The sequence below is a fragment of the Anoplopoma fimbria genome, chromosome 17, assembly GCF_027596085.1.
Source record: "Anoplopoma fimbria isolate UVic2021 breed Golden Eagle Sablefish chromosome 17, Afim_UVic_2022, whole genome shotgun sequence".
Taxonomy (NCBI): domain Eukaryota; kingdom Metazoa; phylum Chordata; class Actinopteri; order Perciformes; family Anoplopomatidae; genus Anoplopoma; species Anoplopoma fimbria.
Genome location: NC_072465.1, coordinates 14,079,142 through 14,100,551, shown reverse-complemented (window position 1 = coordinate 14,100,551; position 21,410 = coordinate 14,079,142). Strand labels below are relative to the sequence as shown.

At 41.1% G+C, this 21,410-nt stretch overlaps 3 protein-coding genes across 3 annotated transcripts; 2 read left to right on the top strand and 1 right to left on the bottom strand.

Moving 5' to 3' along the window:
- The first annotated feature begins 33 nt into the window (after positions 1–33).
- Positions 34–11,747, top strand: c1galt1lb (core 1 synthase, glycoprotein-N-acetylgalactosamine 3-beta-galactosyltransferase 1, like b). The gene is made up of 3 exons (XM_054616703.1): positions 34–984; positions 7,412–8,076; positions 9,119–11,747. The coding sequence occupies exons 1-3, from the start codon at positions 759–761 to the stop codon at positions 9,428–9,430; spliced, it is 1,203 nt and encodes a 400-aa protein (XP_054472678.1). The 5' UTR covers positions 34–758; the 3' UTR covers positions 9,431–11,747.
- Positions 11,748–11,897: 150 nt separating this feature from the next.
- tac3b (tachykinin precursor 3b) lies at positions 11,898–13,292 on the bottom strand. Its single transcript, XM_054616098.1, has 5 exons — positions 13,176–13,292; positions 12,838–12,949; positions 12,591–12,635; positions 12,067–12,139; positions 11,898–11,985 (listed from the first exon to the last, which is right to left on the bottom strand). Exons 1-5 carry the CDS (start codon positions 13,290–13,292, stop codon positions 11,928–11,930), a joined length of 405 nt encoding a protein of 134 aa, XP_054472073.1. The 3' UTR covers positions 11,898–11,927.
- A 3,871-nt stretch (positions 13,293–17,163) lies between these two features.
- Positions 17,164–19,745, top strand: apof (apolipoprotein F). The gene is made up of 2 exons (XM_054617015.1): positions 17,164–17,343; positions 17,886–19,745. The coding sequence occupies exon 2, from the start codon at positions 17,919–17,921 to the stop codon at positions 19,209–19,211; it is 1,293 nt and encodes a 430-aa protein (XP_054472990.1). The 5' UTR covers positions 17,164–17,343; positions 17,886–17,918; the 3' UTR covers positions 19,212–19,745.
- The last annotated feature ends 1,665 nt before the right edge of the window (positions 19,746–21,410 follow it).

The following is a 21,410-nucleotide window of genomic DNA, read 5'->3' as shown; positions in this document are numbered from 1 at the left end:
TGTGCTTTTCTTTTGAAACAACCCGACTTGACCGGAAAACGCTGTTTGTTCTGGACGGAGAACTGCACCCAGATAAGTTAGAAGTAGTTCATGCAGCGCGTTGAAACATTATGTTTTTATCTGCAACAAAACGTTATTCTGATTAAACTACGGAGCTTAGTCCAGTCAACAGTTATTCAACTGCTGGGACGATCCGCTGAAAAACTAACGTTTCCGTTAGTCGACTCGACAGGAAGGAATGCTAACTTAGCACTGACGTGAACGTTAGCAGCGATCCGCCAACGGTCAGCGAACACACCAACGGCCAGCAGAGGACGGTTATGACTGCCGTTACATGGGTTTTGTTCAGCTGGCGTTCCGGTAAACGTTAGCTCGCTCGCAGCTTCGCCTAGGTAACGGTTAGTACCGTCTTCGTGACGCTAGCTGAGCTGAGTTATCGTTGGGGGGGTTGGGAGACATATTGGTCCAAACTGGCTCAGCTGTCTCCTCCACACAGTTGACGTGTCCCTTTTGAAATGAAGTGGGATAACCCAGCTGCGATGGTGCACGCGCCACTGCTGGTGACCTTTAACTGGGAGTGACGGTGTTCACTCCGTTGTTTGTCATCCTGACCTCTCGCTTACTGAAGCGAGGAGACACGAAGTTCACAGCTCGAGACTGCCTGTAGCGAGACCGTGTGTCCATGTCGTGTCCTCCACTGTCTTATTCAGCAGCAGCAGCCACGTTGAACCGCTGACGGTGAGACAGCGGGGTCCAGCATGAAGGCCCTCGGATCCAGAGTCTCCTTCTGCGTGGGGTTCGTGGTGGGAACCTTCACCCTGTACGTGTTTCTGCGGGAGGTGTGTTTTGAGAGGACGCAGTCAGCACCGCAGGCCAGCAGCCTCGAGAAACCCCACGAGCACCAGCACGAGCTCGAGGAAGAGAGCCAAGTGTGGAAGAAGGAGAGGTCTGCTCTGTTCAACCTGAGGCACCCTCATCATACAGGTACCGCGTATAAGTTGTGTTTATTCATAGCACATAGAACACTGATAAACTCAATCTCGCACAATTCTAGTAATGAATCCTCCTCAAAACAATCACACCTCCTAAGTACATCAACTACTTATAGGACATAGTATTAAACTAGTTACTTGCAAATTTCCCCGCTGCGGGACTAATAAAGGATTATCTTATCTTATCTTATCATTTCTGTATGTATCAAAGCAAACATGTCGACAAACCTGTTCCCAAATCCAAAGTGTTTGAAAGTGTCAAAAATAAAACTTATCTTCAACTGAGTCAAATACTTGTGGGAAATCCAATAATAGCATAAAACCATAATCCTCAATACTGACTGGCAGTGTTTAACAAAGGAAGATCCATCCATAATTATATCTGCGTAGTTCTGGACCTTGTTGTGCCAGTTCTAAACTCAACTAACTTCTGAAATTCATAGTTTTGATCTTGTTGCCAAGACTGTTTTGAAAATCTAATTACACTATAATAATTTAAAAGTGTAATACTGCTTAAATTGCTTGAAAGTCTTTTGTCTTTTAAAGGTTTAGGTATTCATATTGATTAGGCCTTGTTTCATTGGTTTTTTTTCTCCGTTCCTTTTGGTTAATTCATAAAGTTTTTGGTAATATTTCGATTTCATCCCAGAAAAGTTTGCGAAAATTTGCTCTTATTCCATCTGGACCTGGTGAGCAAACAGATGCTTACTCCCTAATAGTGCAAATTTCCCTCCCAGATATCTTGAAAAGTTACTATTACATTGATCATATTGTTTATTTAGTCATAAAATTTTGTTCAGATTATGATGTTTAAATGTTCCTTTTAAAACCCAAACATCTTTTATGTGTTTTGAGTTTCTGCCAACCTTTTCATTTATTTTAGACTGCAAATCAAAAAAAATGTCCTGCTTTGTTTCCTACGTTTTTCTAAATGATTGAAATATGAAATGCTTTTTTCTCATCCTCCAATTACGTCGCCCATGACCTTTTTATAAGTGCTTTGTTCAGATAAAGATCTAACTGAAGCTGCAGGATTATGATTCTTTGTGTTCCCGCTTCACTCTATTTCAACTTACAACAAGATAGTAATCGTTAAATAAACTTTGCTCATTCAGTTGTTTGCTTAAGGTTGTTGAATGTTGTTTTATAGTGGTCGGCCACGTCCAAAGGCCACGTCCACACTAACCCGTTTTCAAATGAATCCGCATATCTTTTTCTCCGTTTGCACCGAGCGTCCACACTACACAGCGTTTTAGGGCACCAAAAACGAATAAGTTTGAAAACGCCGCGTTTTCATGATAGTGTGGATGACTGAAAACGAAGAAGTCCGAAAATGATGACGTAGGCCCCGGCGTTCGCTAATTGTTGGTTCTTAGCAGTTATGACGTGTCATTCCCTGATTCGTCACCTCCTTACCACGTGACCCTTTTCCAGAAGAGAACAACAACAACAGCCTTGATACCGATCAACTACCAGGTTAATTCAACATGGATAATGTGGTATTTGTTACAAATGTTTGTACATAGATGTTCAAGCATGTAGGAACTTAGGACCCAGGGGAACACAGGTGATGCATGGCAACCCGCTTCAGCTGGAATCAGCTGTTATTGGAGCGATTAGTGAGCAGCGTGTCCCGCAGTGTTATCAGCCCTACGGAACGGACTTCTGACCGACTTGTGTTGACCAAATGTATGGACCCATAATATAGTAAACTTCGTTTAATAACTGTTCATTTAAAGTAAATGTGCTGTCTGTGTGCGAGAGATAGAGTTAGACCTGCAGTGTTGTAACTAAGCTTGAAAAATCCATCCATTTCCTCCGCTTATCCGGGGCCGGGTCACGGGGGCAGCAAGCTAAGGAGGGTCCTCCAGACGTCCTTCTCCCCAGCAACACTTTCCAGCTCCTCCTGGGGGACCCCAAGGCGTTCCCAGGCCAGACGAGATATATAATCCCCCCAGCGTGTTCTGGGTCTACCCCGGGGCCTCTTACCAGTTGGACGTGCCTGGAAAACCTCTAAAGGGAGGCGTCCAGGGGGCATCCTGATCAGATGCCCGAACCACATCAACCGGCCCCTTTCGACGCAAAGGAGCAGCGGCTCTACTCCGAGCTCCCTCCGGATGTCTGAGCTCCTCACCCTATCTCTAAGGCTGAGCCCAGCCACCCTACGAAGGAATCTCATTTCGGCCGCTTGTATTCGCGATCTCATTCTTTCGGTCACTACCCAAAGCTCATGACCATAGGTGAGGGTTGGAACGTAGATGGACTGGGAAATCAAGAGCTTTGCCTTACGGCTCAGCTCCTTCTTCACCAAAACGGTCCGGTACAACACCCGCATCACTGCTGACGCTGCACCGAACCGCCTGTCCATCTCCCGTTCCATTTTACCCTAACTCGTGAATAAGTGTGCTGAAGGTCACGTCGTTCTGAAGAAGCCAACAGAACCACATCATCTGCAAAAAGCAGGGATGTGATTCTGAGCTCCCCAAACCAAAAAAACTCTCCTCCCCCCAGCTGCGCCTTGAAATCCTGTCCATGAAAATCACAAACAGGATTGGTGACAATGGGCAGCCCTGGCAGGGGCCAACACGCACTGGGAACAAGCTTGACTTTGTGCCGAGTATCCGGACACAGCTCTCACTTTGGTCATACAAGGACCGAATGGCTCGTAGTAACGAACCAGGTACCCCATATTCCCGCAGTACCCCCCACAGGACTCCCCGAGGGACACGGTCGAAGGCCTTCTCCAAGTCCACAAAACACATGTAGACTGGATGAGCAAACTCCCATGCCTCCTCCAACAGACCTGCAAGGGTAAAGACGGAATCCGCATTGCTCCTCCTGAATCCGAGGTTCGACAATCGGACGGAGCCTCCTTTCCAGCACCCTGGAGTAAACTTTCCCGGGGAGGCTGAGCAGTGTGATGCCCCTATAATTGGAGCACACTCTCCGGTCCCCCTTTTTGAAAATGGGAACCACCACCCCGGTTTGCCACTCCACAGGCACTGTACCCGACTTCCACGCGACAGTGAAGAGACGTGTCAACCAAGACAGCCCAACACTGTCCAGTAGGGCTGTAATCAACCAAAGAAATTCTTGGTCGACTGAAACCCTGAAATTTCGACTAAAAATCGACTAATGGCGGGGGGGGTCAGCACAAAAAGGCAATTAAACACAAAAGGCAATTCAGGGAAAATTATCTTTATTAAACATCCCAGATCATGTACCAAAAATAAAGCAAAGGCTCAAAACAATAGCCTACAAACAGTGGGCACGGCGCAATTGCGCATTAGGCAAAAAAAAACAAAAAACCAAATCCAATAAATAGAAATAAATGTGCACAATAATAAAAGGGAACCATAAAAGTTCGTTATTATATCCTGAGCAATAAAATTGACAATTCCAGTCGACTAGGACTTTACAGCCCTACTGTCCAGAGCCTTTAGCATCTCCGGCCGAATCTCATCCACTCCTGGCGCTTTGCCGCTGAAGAGCTTTTTAACTACCTCAACGACCTCCGCCAGGCATATGGACGAGTCTTACCCTGAGTCTTCAGACTCTGCCTCTTCCACAGAGGACGTGTTGGTCGGGTTCAGGAGTTCCTCAAAGTGTTCTTTCCACCGCTCGACAATATTCCCAGTCCGGGTCTGCAGTTCTCTCCCCCCCGGCTGAGCTCAGCCTGAGAGAAGCCCTGCTTCCCCTTTCTGAGTCGTCTCACGGTTTGCCAGAACTTCCTTGAGGCCAATTCCAAAACAGCGGTGCTCAGCCGGGGGCTTGTGAGTATCCCCACACCCGCCCGGCGCCTCTCACCCTGGGCAACTCCGGAAAAGGAAAAAGTCCAGAACCAGTGCCATGCTTGAAAAATAAAACTTTTAAAAACTTACACGAAATGTGTCTGTTTGAGTTCATGGAGGAAGATTTTAGAGGAAGTTCTTAAGTATCAAGCACGACGAGTATCAAGAGTAGTGTAATGTATTATCTGTAACCAAGCAACCAATGTACTTCCTGTTAACACCGGCACGTGCATGCGCACTGTACGTGAAAAGTCACGTGATATTCGTTTTCAGGGGAGCAAGTCTGGACGCACATAATTTCGAAAACGATGCTGTGGACGGAGATCTTAAAACCCCGTTTTCATTTGAAAACGAGTGAAAACGGGTTAATGTGGACGTGGCCTTTATGTATTCCCATTTCTGTATCAATTTACAAATGTTGGCTATTAAAAAGTATTATTTATATGGATAAATATTTAATATTATAACAATATTTCAGATATCCAAAAGTTTGATTATTATGTTCTTGTGAGAGTTTAGATTTCCATCTATCCATCCACTCATCCTGTCCTATCAGTTATGATATTACCAGAAATGAAACCGTGGAGGTAGTCATCGTAACGACACCCATCTGTTTGTTGACTGCTATTTTGAAGCATCAAGTTCGGCGCTTTTGGCCGTAACGATTTTGGCTTTTTTGCAACCAGTGAAAGAAAGTGACCATATTTGGACCACGGAGGGGTGACATAGAGACCCCCTATACGGCTATGATAGGGTGCCAACCTGTCAATCACAAGTGCGCCCCCCCCTCAATCATTTTAAACTCATGTTTAAAATGATTGAGGAAATAAATTAAGTGAGAAGTAGAGTCATTTTCTCATAGAATTCAATAGAAGCAGACTTCTTTTTGGCAAGTAGAGAGAATGTCATTTTAAGACACTTCCTCATTGGCTTCACTTTTCAGAACCGGACTGGTTGAAACATAATGCAACTCTGGCAGAGTGATTTTTACCATGACTAAACACAGCAGGTCTTAAGTCAGTATTTGCAGAAAACATGTAATTCAAATGAATGGAAAATAAACTATTAGATTTTTTGCTTTGGATAAAAAAATCTTGCCATTTTTAATTTGAATTCTGTATTAGAAGTTGTGAAGTGTTAATAAGTTAAACAGGTATGGTATATTTCCCTCTCTAATATTTAATTTATCTTGCTGTGAAAACATTTCCTTCAAACAACTGTATTTATTCAAGTTTCTTGCTAAAATTTACATCTTACAAGATTACATTTGAACGTTATAACTTACCTTTGCAAAAGTGTCTTCACACTCTACTCCTTCCTCATCCTCTCCAGTATGCCCTGTTTTACCATCATAAATCCAATATATCTTTATCAAGTTTAGTCTTGGCCCCTTCGCAGCATTTCTTTGGCTGAACTAAAGTTCGGCTAGACATTATTTTAGTGTGTGTATTTAACTACATTGCTGAAATGTCTCAACAACTATTAGATTTGCCATGACCTTCATTCATTCATAGTCCCCAGAGGAGAAATCCCAATGACTTTCATGATCCCTTGACTTTTCCTCCAGCTAACCATGGGGTTGACCCCTTCTGTGAATTATCATGATGAATATTAAATGGATTGCCATGAAAGTTACAATAAATCAGACTATCACAGGGCTGACTCATATAGAGACAAACAACCACACCTACGGGCAATTTAGAGTCATCAATCAACCTAAGCTGCTTGTCTTTGGACTGTGGGAGGAAGCCGGAGAACCTGGAGAGAACCCACGCTGACACGGGGAGAACATGCAAACTCCACACAGAAGGCCGTCTAGCCCCGGGAATTGAACCCAGAATTGCTGTCAGGCGACAGTGCTAACCACTACACCGCCGTGCAGCCCCCGATTTGCTTTTGATAGTTTAAATTTCAGTTTCGCACATATTTCACTTAAGACAAGGTTTTTAATTGAACAGCAATTATAGTTTAAATAAAGTGAACTATGAAGTATGAATTTTGTCTGACAATGTAATACAATGTTAAAGTCAGACACATTCATGCTGTGAGGAAAAACTGTGGTCTACCTGTGGTTGTCTCCCTGTCTTCACTGCATCGTCATTCCAACATACACACACACGTTATAATAAATAGACAGTGCTTACACAGCGTCTTTTATCACTAAAATCCGTAAACTCTAGTTCCAAAGTAAGCAAGGCAGTATACGTCTTAAGTAACCAGGTTACTACAGTGGCTGTAAACGTATTCCCCAATTACCCTGTAACCAGTTTTCTCTGGTTAACCTGTTTATTGATCAAGTGCCTGTAAGCACGCTGTATGTGCACTCTGGTTGGAACTGAAAGTGGACTGGATCCAGTTTGACCAAACTTTTATTTTTGATGATTGATGACTGAATTTGGTTCGCATCTATATTTGTAACACTGACTGTTTATTAATTATCTGATACATATTCATTTTTAACCATCCACTTGAGTTACTAGATCTGTATTTCCTATGCTACACCCTACACTCTCTTTGACTAACAGTTCATTATATTATGTATTATATGATTGGACATTTTCAAAGTTTATTATGGAGAGATTAGTGTTGTATATTAATGTTATTTTAATATTTGTATCTTTTTCCTAGGTGAGGATAGCGCCATGGCTGATGAACTATACAAAAAGGTGCGTATTCTTTGCTGGGTGATGACTGGACCCAACAACCTGGAGAAGAAGGCTCGGCATGTGAAGTCTACTTGGAGTCGCCACTGCAATATTGTGGTCTTCATGAGCTCTGTGGATGACCCTGACTTCCCCACGGTGGGCTTAGGCACAAAGGAGGGTCGAGACCAGCTGTACTGGAAAACAATCCGGGCCTTCCATTATGTTTACGAGCACCACGGCAACGAGGCGGACTGGTTCCTAAAGGCAGACGACGACACCTTTGTAATTGTAGACAACCTGCGTTGGATTCTTTCAAACCACACGCCGGAGGAGCCGATTTACTTTGGCCGAAGGTTCAAGCCCTACACCAAGCAGGGCTACATGAGTGGCGGTGCGGGCTATGTGTTGAGCAGAGAGGCTCTGCGGCGATATGTAGAAGGATTTAAAAGCAAAATTTGCACTCACACTACCTCTGTAGAGGACCTCGCAATGGGGCAGTGCATGGAGAAAGTTGGAGTCCTGGCAGGAGACTCCAGAGACACTATGCACAGGGAGACATTTCACCCATTTGTCCCCGAGCAGCATCTCACTTCCAAGTTTCCCAAGAGCTTCTGGTATTGGAGCTACTGCTACTACCCAATCTCAGAGGCAAGTGCAGCAAACTTTCTCTTTATTGTTGACGTGGTATTAAACTGGTGTGATGCAACTTCAGCACTGCTTATGTTTGAAAAGACAACGTGTCATTTTTGGTAGCTTAAGTAAGACAACTATATGCTTGTTAAAAGGGATCAAGTTTGATCAAGTCTTTATGCTCCAAATCCTGATCCAAAATATTTAATATTGAGTATCTGCCGATACCGAGTTCAGATCAGATACTTCTACTTCCTAAATAATACAGCTGCATATTGCACACTTCAAGTAGGCTACATCAAAGTTATTAAATTATCAATCCAATGTATATCCTTAACAATTGAATCGCTCTGCGTTGCATTAAGAAAAACAATCCCTGCATCCAATTTGTTCCTTCATGTTTTTTATAATAATTTTAGACAGAATAACAAAGTATGAAATAACAAACACTTCAAGCATTTTCTTGTTTTTGTCATTGTCACTGAGGGAATTTTCTCTCTCTCTTTTAGAAGTGTCCTCCAGTGTTTGTTGCTTCAGGGCAGCTTTTGCTGTCTGTACGTGTTTTGCATGGATTCCATTAACAAATTACTTGTTTTGAATTATGCTTGCAGAGCATTTGTTGCACTTGCTATGGGCTTTGGTGTGGTGTCTGCGGTGATTGATTACAGCAAAATGCAAGACACTCACTGACTTTAAATGAAACAGGTGCACACCAATTAGATAAATACCATAAATACAGTCTTATACTGCGTTTTGCTGTCATTTGTGGTGTGTGGTGCATCTGTACGACCTGCAGGGCTCAGCCCCGGCTCTAACACACAAAGCTCATGGAAGTGGAGGAATGACGCACTCATTGCGTTGATGTGCATTTAAGCTTTCTGGTAAAAACACCTGTGTGACATCTGACGTAAAACAGAGCATCTCATCAAGCTCAAAATAGCTTAATAAAACCACTCTGGTCAAACTGGCAAAGCCACATTAACAATGAAAGCTCGACTGTTCTTAATGTGGCTTTTTGTCTCTGTGACGTTGCATAACCACATGCTCTCTTTTTCCTCAGGGACCAAACTGCTGCTCGGACGTGTCTGTGTCATTCCACTACGTCGATGCTTTACACATGTATTTATTGGAGTACTACACGTATCACCTGCGTGCCTTTGGCTACAGATATCGTTACCAGCCACCTGTCCCGCTAGGGTACAATATTGACCAGTCAAGTTCCCTGGATGCTGCAGAAGGAAAAAAAGAGATTAGTTCTCAAGAGAAAGGGCAGGAAAAGGGGGATGATCCATCCAGGATTGACAAGGGGCAGGAAATAGATCCCCCTCCTGCTGCTGGTAAGGATGCTCCTGCTGTTCCAGCAGGCAAATAACAGTTGGACTGTGTGAGTGCGTGAAGGAAGCTGCTGGTGTGAATCGCAACTGCAAGACAGGTCTTAAGGCTAAGAGGTGATTTATGACTTACACTTACCTTTTTTTAGGTTGTTTTACAGCTGAACATCTTTAGAAGTTAGCAAAGCTTGCTGTTACCTGCACTCATTTGTTAATTAACTAAAGCACCTTTTTAATCCATATGAACCTAGTATGTTCCACAGCCAGTTTAGTTACATTTCCCCAAAATTTTTATCTGTTTCTTGACTGTTGCAAATCCATCGAAACAACCTGACCTATCACTCTCTACAGCGAGGTAGCTCGTGGTTTGCTTGCCTTGTTTGACCTACTTTCACACAAATGACTAGATGCCTTGGTAGCCAATGTGACCCAAATAGATGTCAAGAGCTGATCAGACGGAGCAGCAGTTGGACAACATTTTTCAAATTGAATTTAAATCAAAGTGCCTCACCTTGCCCATTAATCCAACACCCCTTTGTCTATAGTGATTCAGGTATTTCATTCGAACATACTGCGGATAACCAGACTGCATTCAGAAGCATGTTCATGATACAGGCATGTGTAAAGTTATGTACACCATCTGTGGAGGACTTACTCCCTTTTCATTTGATTGTATGCAGCAGTGTCTCGGAGAAGATTGATTTCATATGAAATTAAGTCTTATATTTGTCTCAAATTGTTTTATTAACACGACTAGGGCTACAACTTTCCATTATTATTATTATTAATTAATAATTAATTTCTCAACTTACTAATTGTTTGGCCCAGAAAATGGTGAAAAATGCCTGTCAAGATTTTCTAAAGTCTTCAAATAATGTTTTATGACCAACAATGGAAAAACACATAAATGATCAATTTATTACTTATAAGACAAAGAGAAGCTGCACATCCTCTTAAGAAAAATGTTATGTTTGAATGGTTGAGTAAAGGCTTTATCAATTATTGTATTAGCAAAGTACTCATAGCTTTCAGCTGCATAAATGTCATTGTGAGAGTGAAGGCTGTTTCAGCTGTGATCTTGCAGCCTTAGTGAAATATTATGTGACTAGAAAAAGACAAATACTTCATACTCATTCCTTTCCCAAAACTAGGTCTTAACCCCCCCCCCCCCCTACACAAAATACAGATATGAAGTTAATTTTGACAGGTAACCATTGTTTGGATGAATTCATATCTCTCCTGGAATTAGACATACATTGATGTGAGCATGATGCTTTTACATTAAAAGTGTTATAAGTAAAAAATTATACCTACCTGTGCTTCCTGAAACCGGCACTGGATACGCACACACTTCAGATTTCCCCTCATCTCTCCCATCAGCTTGTGCCTTGTCAATTTGAGATTGTATGATTCATCAGCTGCACACATGACTTTGCACTGTGACATTACCATGATGAGAGTGAAGCTTTCAGATGGAGTACAATTTTATTGAATCCTTCCAATGTAATGAGAATGGCCATTGAGAAAGCCAGCGGATGACTTGTTAATGTCAGCGTTTTTGAAAGAGCAAGACTTTTTCTCTTGTATAATTTTAATTTCTACAACGTGGTTTGATTCTTAAATTCTGGGTGGGCCAGACCTTTCGTTTTGTAGTTAGTTCATTGTGCATATTCAAAAGTATTCATAACAGTTCCTTTATTACTTTGCAACCAAACAAAGAATACATTTTGTGGGTGATTAAGTAATTACCAAATAAAGAAACTGGCTTCAGGAATCAGGCAGGATTCAGTCAGACAACAACAGATTTGTTGTTTAAGTGAAAATTCAATGCACTTTTGAGGGTTTGTAATTGCTGTTTATATTTTTAACCACTTAAACCTCTTGTTCTCTTTCAAGGTAAAACATGTATGAGGTAATGGCTTTTGTACGTGTTTACACTCAGTTTCATTCTGTACATGAACACAGAGCATGTTCAGTTTGTTTACTTTTTATTAAAATGGAAAAATCCAGTTTCAACCAAATCAGCATGTTTTACACAATTGCTTCCTTTGAAATTCATTTTAATTTGTACAACATTTCAGTAGCAAAGGACTTTGGTGCAGATTCTTACTATCAGTTTTGGTTTCTGATGCCAGTGATGCCACACATCCAGTCCTCGACAATCTACTCCAACATTCAAATTTGATCTAAGGGAAACATGTACAGTGCTGTATTTATATTTGAAATGTATTTATGTTGATGTTGACGTCTAAATTGGGTCAATACACTTTATTGTGTAAATTAATTTTGTGTGACCACCACATGTGATCAGTGTGCAGGATCGTTTTCAGTGAATGGATCTTTATTCACTATAAATAAAAGCATATTTTATTGTACATTTGTTTTGTTTTACATTTGTTTACATGATAACAAGTCAGAACAATTTCCACTGACAGTAGAAAAGCATTCATGCATGCTTAATGTAGTTTAATAACTTTGATACAACGTCCTCTGTTGTTACGATAGCTAAGAGGATTCATCAGCGCTGTGAGAGACTGTTTACAGTCTGTGTTGAGGCGGAGGAGGCGTGACATCCCACCACAGAAAGCGTTGAAACCTAAGAAAAACAGGTTTGTAAAAGATTAAGCAACAGTTCTTGTGTTTTCTGTATTTATTTTAGGGAGGATGTAGACCCTACCTCTGCCTCCCGTGACTGATGAATTGGCTTCTCTTAGTTTCTACATAATCCTCAGCACACGGACAAGCAGATCCTGTTCATACAAGGAAAAGAAAAAGCCTAATGACTATACATTCAAGTGGCTATCGTAATCACTACATAAGTAGTATTTTTTTTTCAATCTGCACTAGGTTTCATTGAAAGTTTAGCTTTATATATATTTATAGATAGATTTAGAAAATGTTTATAAAAAAGAAATATCAGCCTATATTGTTAACTCTCAAATATCATACTCAATATCTGCTTCAAATGTCCAATTGTTGGTGCTATTGTCGGGTTACGATGTCATGAATCAAAAAAACGTTTTCTGGTGGATAATTACTGTTGTGCTATCAGATTTTTATACTTGGTATGGATAAAAAATCATCATGCACAAATATCTGTATATTTGTCCTACCAATAGCCACACAGTACACTGTAAAAAGTGTATAGTAAATCAATAGATATTGAATGACTTACTGAATGAACTTGCAAATGACACTCACCTGTTCGCAGCCCCAACATATCAGCGAAGATGTGATCCATGTGTCCTACACAAGATGAACAGAAAATTTAACACAATACCATAATATATTAGGTCATTACATATAAATACTGGAAACTGGTTTCAAATTCATAGTTTTTCTTGGAGTTTCTGTGACATGCAAAAAGAGTTAGAGGTTAGACGACAGAAGTTCCAGTGTCAGTGAGAATGAGAACTGTAAGACGTGGTGTTAACAAAAAAACACTCACTGTTTGGTTGAGCAACACTTCTCCTTCCCATCAGACCCACAAAACTGTCATAGTCGAGGTCTTTAAGTCTCTTCATCACTGCATCTTCTCTAACACAGCACTCTGGCTTAGCCTGAAAGACAAAACATCATTAGCCTGTTGGAAATTGTTCAGGCTTTTCAACTTCCCACAATAAACATGTTTTTAAAAATCCTAGAAATAAATTAAAAAGTTATTGGGACGTCCTTCAAGGTGGAGTGCTCAGATTGATTTCCAGGTCACAAGCTGAAGTAGCAAGAAGACGAGGAGGCACAAAATCGAGAAACGAGAAAAAAGGCCCCAAATTTATGTAGTCTTACCTCTGTCAGTGACTTGTAGGTGTATTCCTTACATCCTGACCTCACAGGAAATAAGACGAGGATGACTAAAGCGACCAGTGAAGCACGAGTGCAGCAGCAGTTTGGAGTTCTTTCCATTACTCTGAAACGTAGCATACAAACAAACTCAGCCAAAAATAGTGGCTAGGAGTGTTTCTTCATAGCTCCATAGCTGACACTCTGTGTCACAAGGGTTCAAATATTTTGGGTATGACTCCTTTATTTAATTATTTATTTATCTTTTTGTTATTTTTATTTCAAGCAATTTCAAGTGACAATGACAAAATAAATGGAATAGAAAAGGGGTTCAATAAGTCAACCTGAATATGTCAGCAAAGCAAAGAGAAACTCTGATGAATACACACAGAAGAAGAGCTGCTTTATTCTCTGCTCAGATAATAATTACCAAACCTGCAATCAATCAATTTACTCATTCATCCAATAAATTGAGCAAGTTATATGACAAAAATAAAATGAAAGCATTTAATCAGAAAAAAAGGATAATACGGAATCTTTATGTCTTCTCTTGGCGAGCGGTGACCTCTCATAACATCATAAGGCTCCTTCATGACAGTTATCTATTACAAATGAATGAAAGCAACATGAACGGCTCACCTCTTAGCAGTGTTGAAAGATCTTGATCCGTCCAACAGTTTACTTGGTATCTCTGCCGATTGAAATTGCATCTCTGCTTAGAAGCCTCTTATATCAATTATTATAGTCCTTGAGCTCATTTATAATCCAATTAGAGCTCCACCCACCACCCAAACTCCCCTCCCCTCACACCCCTACACACACACACAAACACACACATTATTTCTCATTAGTCCATATCAAATAATTCAAGGGTCAACATGAGATTCTTGGATGCAATTATAATAGAAAAAAAAAGAAGTTGTGCATCTTTTCAAACATTGTTATTTAACGAAATAAAAATAAAAATGTTCAATAAGAATTCATTTAATATAGCACTATTCATCATAAACATTATACTTTACATTACATTACATTACATTACAGTCATTTAGCAGACGCTTTTATCCAAAGCGACTTACAGGAATACTTGTTTTGCTTATTATAACTACACACAATAAAAAAGTTGAACTACAGTGTTAGCGTGTGTGTGTGTGTGTGTGTGTGTGTCTCCCAGGAGAAATTGAGCGCATTATGTGACCGTGTAAGTGGACTCGACTGGGAAACAACGTACGCCCTGTAAGCGGATATTGCTGTTCTGTGTACACCGTCAATAACTGGTGTGTAAGAGCAGAGAGCCAAATAACTCCCACACTCTCTGAACCAATGAAAGGGCAAGCGGAAAACCTCTCGGCTGAGCCTTTCTTTCCACAGACAAATGCTCAAAAAGTCTCATTACACCCACCTGAAATTAGTGAGGTCATATATGAGGAACAAAAATCATTCTGTCCAACAAAACGACAACTTATCCAAACCCATACTGTGTTCATGACAGCAATAACACTGGCAAAGGGTTTTTAAGATGTGTCATTTTTTAGCCAAACTATGTGTATTTAACGGATAATTAAACACTTGATTTCTAATTGCAAGGCTGCACGGTGGTGTAGTGGTTAGCACTGTCGCCTCACAGCAAGAGGGGCCCGGGTTCAATTCCCGGGCTGGACAACCTTCTGTGTGGAGTTTGCATGTTCTCCCTGTGTCAGCGTGGGTTCTCTCCGGGTTCTCCGTCTTCCTCCCACAGTCCAAAGACATGCAGCTTAGGTGCATTGAAGACTCTAAATTGCCCGTAGGTGTGGATGTGAGTGTGAATGGTTGTTTGTCTCTATATGTCAGCCCTGCGACAGACTGGCGACCTGTCCAGGGTGAACCCTGCCTTCGCCCATTGACAGCTGAGATCGGCTCCAGCACCCCTGCGACCCTTAACTGGATAAGCAGGTTATGGAAAATGGATGGATTTCTAATTGCACGGTGGTGAATGTGGAGAACCTTCTCCACCTTCTCTTTTGTTACTGAGGAAAAACTTGACAAACCTGACACCACTTAAGCACCACCATCACTATGTTGTTCATCCACTAAAAACATGTTTTTTTTCTTACATATAACTATGTTGTCCTGCTACATTCCTCTCTTTTGTATACATCCTTATTGTTCTATTGAAAAGAAATTTAGTTTTCAGTAAATATCTTATTTAAGTGCAAGATAAAACACAGTAGGCCTGAATATGCCTGTCTAAATACTAAATCTTGACATCCTGTCAAGAAGAAAGAAAAGGCAATATAAGTGTTTGTATTTTGCTTCTTCTCCCTGACTGACACTACATAATGTAGGCTTGATTGTTAAGGAAAAAACTGTTTAACATTACTTATTCCTATATTTCTTTTAATTTTAAACATTGTTAGACACTCACTGGTTCTTCCAAGTTCAAGAGTCAATTTTAGCAAAAGACTAAAACATGATAATTGCACTGGGATTATCGGTGTGAGATCACAACAATTGAGTTGATTCATGTGGTTAATTTAACCACAGCTGTGCGTAAAGCATCATCTTAAATTAGCACATTTTTGATTGATCCTATTTATTCCAAGTGATAATTCTACTTAAATCCCGACGGAAAAGACTGCGTAACCCATCATACTTTATGAATCACACCTGCAAGTTGTCAGATTGGTAACTTGGTGAAACCCAGAGGGCTGCTTCCTTATCTCCAGGCTCCCTTAATGAAACAGGTGAGAACACAATATCAACTGACGCTTTCGCTTTAGTCTATTGATGTTAACGATTTTAACTTTGTTTCTTCAGAGTGGCTGAGAATAAGGCCTCTATTCTCCGTTAGATCACAACCTTTTTGTCTCCAGTAGGGGACAGTGGAGGAGCACCATCTCCCCCTCAACAAAGCTAATAGAGATAGACTTTCTTCCAATAGGTTTCTGAAATGATCTCATATGAAATCATTATCATATATATATTTTCTGTCTGTGATTATGAAATTACAGACTGGACGACCTAAAGAAGCAACAAATATGAAGTACTTATGATGTAAGCATATAATGTTGAATTGGTATAGTTCTTCTGGGATCTTCAAAAACTCTTCACAAATGAGAATTTATTATATAAAAACAATTATGACAAACTTGTTAGCAAGCAGTTGTCTTTTTACACATCCGGTAGTTAGGGTTTAACTGTCTAAAAATAGACAGATATTTTTCTCCACTGACTCCTTAGTAAATATCTGGCTCTTTAGCTGGTAAATGCTCCACTATGTTCACCAGCTAGTCACCACTCATGTCTCTGTAATGTTTGATGCTGATGCATTCTGCAGCCTGAAACAAGCAGGGTGCCACAAAGAGGATCTGACGTTTGTTCAAAATTGACCTCTTTTTTAGCTTATTTAAAAACCCATTGGATTATCTGAAAAATGCATGGCCACAAAACTGAAAGCAGGGCTGTTTTTTTCTTGTCTCATGTGACTTTTTCATACGAGATACAAGCTTTTCTAAGGACAGCATGAGCCTGCTCCAGGGCAAAGTCACGCTATTCTGGTTACGCTGATTGCCAAAGAGATGGATTTTTACCAACAGCTTCTTTGCTGTGAGTGAATGGGGCTTCAGAGAATAAAAGAAACCCTTCTCTAAAGGAAATTAGTACAGCAAAGTGAGATGTAGCAGCAATGAGCAGGTGCGCAGTAACAACAATACATCAAGTGGAGATGTGAATGTGTTTAGTCTTTACCCCAGATAGCCCCAAGTGTATCTCACTTATCACTTTTCCTCACATGCTCACGGCATGAGGGGAGATGTCTTTCAAGTATTTGGGTCAAAAACAAAACCTACCGCCTGAGAGAGAGCAGCGGGACGGGGGAGGGATGAGAGGATAGTGGGGCAGACAAACAAAACTGCTTGAGAACACATGGACTTTCCCCACTTGAATCAATATTCAAGCCCTGATCTCCCTGTTGAGCAACGAGGCCAAAGAGAAGCGGCAGCTGAAAAACAGATGAGACAGAGGGAGGGCTGTGGGATGTCATGTGTAAAGGAGGACACTCTCATTGGAGGCAAAGAGAAAGAAGACCGCTATACATGTTTTGAGGGTAAAAAGGGGAAACAAAAAGCATCCTACACGCTGAAGCCATCTTGGTCGCACTGCTACATTCTGGACTCCACGTCTGATTGTTATAAAGGTAGGTGCTGGACACATAGCTGCCACAGGATCCAAATATGATCCAAATATGCAATGTAATTATGAAGTTGTGTTTGGAACAACATTTCTATTTTTAGTTGTAGCTAGTACACGGAAAAGAGGACATGCTCAGTGTAGAGGCCCTGTAATGGCATGTGTTGTTTTTTCTTGCACATTTTAAAATACATGTATTTTTTCTTTTGTTTGTAATGTAGACAACTGTATTTCACTGCTGCTCTCCTTTACTGAGAGGGCTTTTTTACAGGCAGACTAGATTAAAATCTAAAATCATATAGAACTAAAAAGATAATTTAGTGCAACTAGAAACATTACAGGATAAGATTCATGGGTCATTTAATATTGTCTTAGAATCTGCAGTGAAACAGGTGCAGCCATAAAAAAAGGGTTAGCCAATGAATCATTGCGTGAGATTAAAAGACTGACATACTCGATTGCAGGATCAACAGTATGTGCAACAAGGACTTATTTGTTATGTTGTTGGGTTGTTGTTCTTATTCTTTTCTCCTGTGTTTAATGTTGTAGCTTTGGGGGAAAAAAAGCTCTAACAAGACTGGAATGATGTCCTCCCAGTTGAAGTGGCTGATTGTGATCCAGCTCCTGCTGAATGAACAGGCTTTGTGCAGGGTCCCACCTCCTCTGGCGCTGAGAAACACTCCACTTCCAGGAGCCGACTTCTATGAAGTGGGAGAGGAAACAGCCAAACAGGATCATGGATCGTCTCTCCTGGGACCCAAACTCCAGCTCCGTATCCCATCCGCAGAAAACCCTGATCCTGCACAAAAAGAGGAGAGAGTACGATCTGCCGAAAATATAATATCAATCCTGAGGATGAAGCTTCCGGAGCAGATTCAAGATCACCTCCACATTCAGGGGAACGTCAGCTGTGAGGATCTGCTAGCTGCCAGCACCGTGGACGACCCATCATCCTCCATGTTTCCCCAGGAGCTCCTGGGTCTCTCTTTAGTGCCGGTGTTGGTGGTGGCAGGCTGCCAACAGGAAGCACAGGCCCTGGTGCTCAAGCTGTACAACCTGCTGGGAGTGGAGGACACGGAGGAGCTCCTGATGGAGGTGGAGGGTCTGATAGAGAGAAGGGTGAGCAAGTCTCTATCCACGCCTGCACCTGCATCATCGCCTTCAGGGAGGAATCAAGCAAGGCGCCACATAGAGGCTGTGATGTTTAACATCCAGCAGCTGGCCGTGGTGGGAGAAGGTTCCTCCGAGCATGAAGGGCACTGTAAGGGTTGGACCAGGGTGAGTGGAACCACGCTGGTAGGAACAGCTGTGGAAGGAACCACAGGTGATCTACAGGAGGCTGTGAGCACCTGTGAGAGACTAGGAGTCCTGTGTGCCGGTGTGACCAGCAGCGGACCGCTCAGACCTGGGAAGTACCAGGGAGTGCTGAAGAAAGGCAGTCGCGTCTTACCTTCCACAGAGTCTGAGTGTTGGCTCCGTCGGTGCAGCACAGAGGAGGTTCTGATGGGTGGACGGGTGAGACGAAGCCCCCAGAGTAGCTGCATCAGCAAAAGCGAGCAGCGTGTGTACAACGTGGTGGAGTGGATCCCTGCAGTCAGCACCCTCTATAACCTGGGTACGGCTGTGTATTATGCCTCAGTCAACTGCTCTGAGACAGCCAAGGAGAGAGCCATCCTCAGCGCCGTTGACCTCGGCACAGATGCTCTCATGGTGGCCACAGGGGGGACAGCCGGGGTGGCGGGCTACGCCCTGGGTGCAGGGGTGAAGACCGGTGTGAAAGCGGGCGTCAGGTATCTGCTCAACTCCATGAAGCAGGAGGACGACGTGATGGTGAACCAGCAAAGCTGGGAGGATGGCGTCATCACTGTCCAGTAGAATGAAGGATCAATAAATCAGCCTGTGAAGCTTTAGCAATAAAATCTTTGGATTTAGTTTATACATTGAATAAAAAAAGACAGTTACACAGGATGAATGTTTGTTAACTGACATGGTTGATGAGTAACCTATTGGTTTACCAGGTTTAATATAAACTAGACTATTTGAAAAACAAGATTACACATTTTCGGATTACTCAATGGATTATCAGAATCACGTTTTGAAATGGGGAAAAAAAAGCTTTTCATTTGTGTGACTGCACGAACTTCATTTTACACAGTTTGACAAAATAATTATTCTTTATTGGAGATGTCAGTGATTTTTTTGTAATTAAATTAATTTAGAGTAAAAAGTTAATTACGTTACACTTTAATTGTAAACAAGCTTTAACAAGCTCATTAAGTTAACCTTTTTTGCTTGTAGAAAAGTAGCTCCTTTTTATAATTGATTAAATAGTTGAATAATGTATCATATGAAGCAACTTTTGAAATACAGGTCTCAGGAAATTAAACCTTCGATCCCTCAAGACTTTCATTTTGCTCTACATTCGTTGTGTTTTCTTCTGGTCATTGTCCTTCATCACTCTTGTTGTTTACTTCCCTCACATGGAAATGTTTTGTCAGGTCAGAGACACATTCCCACCTCTGGTGTTAATTGCAGGGACAAAAGACAAAAGATCTATATGTGTGCATACAAGGACTGTCAGTGTGGTCATTTTGCCCACTCTTATATTGCTTGTATTGTTATTGTCTTGTTATTGTCTTGGTAAAAGAAACAGTGAGCACTTTATTAGTAAGGCAATAGCATTTAATATGCAGGTTCACATTACACTATATTCTCTATCTAGGCTATATAGACTTTTAAAGTGCTTTATTATAAGTCAGAGCCCTCATGCACTAGACTCAAAAAAACATGTTTTTTAATTGAGAGTATAATCTTCTTCACTAAGTTTGGGTTACACGCTATGCCTTTTAGACTACAATTAAAGCTTATTCATTTTACGGCATTGAATTAGCTCCTTTTCATTGAAGACGTGTCGCAGTATGAAAAGCACAGTTCCATTTGGCTGCTTTGGTTTCAGGGTCCTTGTATTGGTCATGCTGACTCACTGTCACGCTGACATGAAATACTGAGAGACCTCAACAAAACAGAGAGATTGTTAATATTATTACTATTTGGACAACAAGGGCACAATTCTGCTGGGAAAATTGTCTCTGAGTGTCTATTTGAGGCCTATTTGAAGGGACAAGTTAAGTGAGCTCAATGTGTTCATTTGTGTGTTTATGTATGTGTGTGTTTGTGTGTGTGTGTGTGTGTGTGTGTGTGTGTGTGTGTGTGTGTAGCCTTCTTTTCAATTCATACTGGGACCAGCACCCTGAACAAGATAATTCCATATGGATTGTTATGTTGTCTCGTAATTGAGGAAAATTACATGTTTCTAAATGGTGATTATCATAAAGAGATGACAGTAGATAATGATAAGAAGGAAATAATATATATTTATTATTTTTCTAATAATACTTTTCTATGAAATTTGCTCTCCGTACACATATTTACCAAACAGATAATTCTACATTTCTCAATCTAAGCTTGATGAATCCAAAGTCAGTAGCTTCCTGTTAAATATAAAGTAGGCGATGAACATATCGCATCAGCTCTCTAAATGTAGTGGAAAGAGATTAGGAACAAACTGGGTGCTGTTTAATCAGATAAGCCCAGTACAGAACAAGTAACAGCCTGCTTCCTGGTAATTGATAGGGATTTGATTTGATTAAAGGAGCTACACCAGTTTAAGATCTATTTAATAATGTTATATAACATGTTCTTTTGTCTAGAGGGAGTTAACCTCAGTTTTATACTTTTTAAACTTTTCCCCATCACTGGCTGAGCAGGTGTGCTGTACAACAAAACAAAAGGGGATTCGAGGTTCTTGACATCACAACCTCTGCATTAATTTTGAGAATGTGGATATTTTAACAACCTGACAAGGAGTTTACATACTACAAATTACACATTGTGGAATTACAGTATGATATTTCGTACCCTAAATATCCTTAAACTGCCTCTCAATCAAAAGGGTGATCAAGCTTATGGAGAATATTATTGTATTGTTATATTAGTAAATGTGATGTGAATTAAAAATAATGAGACAGCAATGAATACTGTATCTAGTGTCAGGTTATGTCGGGCCACTTTCAA

Excerpts from the sequence above, each read along its gene's own strand:
- c1galt1lb (XM_054616703.1), top strand. The coding sequence starts at position 759 with ATGAAGGCCCTCGGATCCAGAGTCTCCTTCTGCGTGGGGTTCGTGGTG. Across the intron at positions 985-7,411 it reads GAGGCACCCTCATCATACAG|GTGAGGATAGCGCCATGGCT; the intron begins GTACCGCGTATA and ends TCTTTTTCCTAG. Across the intron at positions 8,077-9,118 it reads GCTACTACCCAATCTCAGAG|GGACCAAACTGCTGCTCGGA; the intron begins GCAAGTGCAGCA and ends CTTTTTCCTCAG.
- tac3b (XM_054616098.1), bottom strand. The coding sequence starts at position 13,292 with ATGGAAAGAACTCCAAACTGCTGCTGCACTCGTGCTTCACTGGTCGCT. Across the intron at positions 12,950-13,175 it reads CCTACAAGTCACTGACAGAG|GCTAAGCCAGAGTGCTGTGT; the intron begins GTAAGACTACAT and ends TTTGTCTTTCAG. Across the intron at positions 11,986-12,066 it reads ATCAGTCACGGGAGGCAGAG|GTTTCAACGCTTTCTGTGGT; the intron begins GTAGGGTCTACA and ends TGTTTTTCTTAG.
- apof (XM_054617015.1), top strand. The coding sequence starts at position 17,919 with ATGATGTCCTCCCAGTTGAAGTGGCTGATTGTGATCCAGCTCCTGCTG.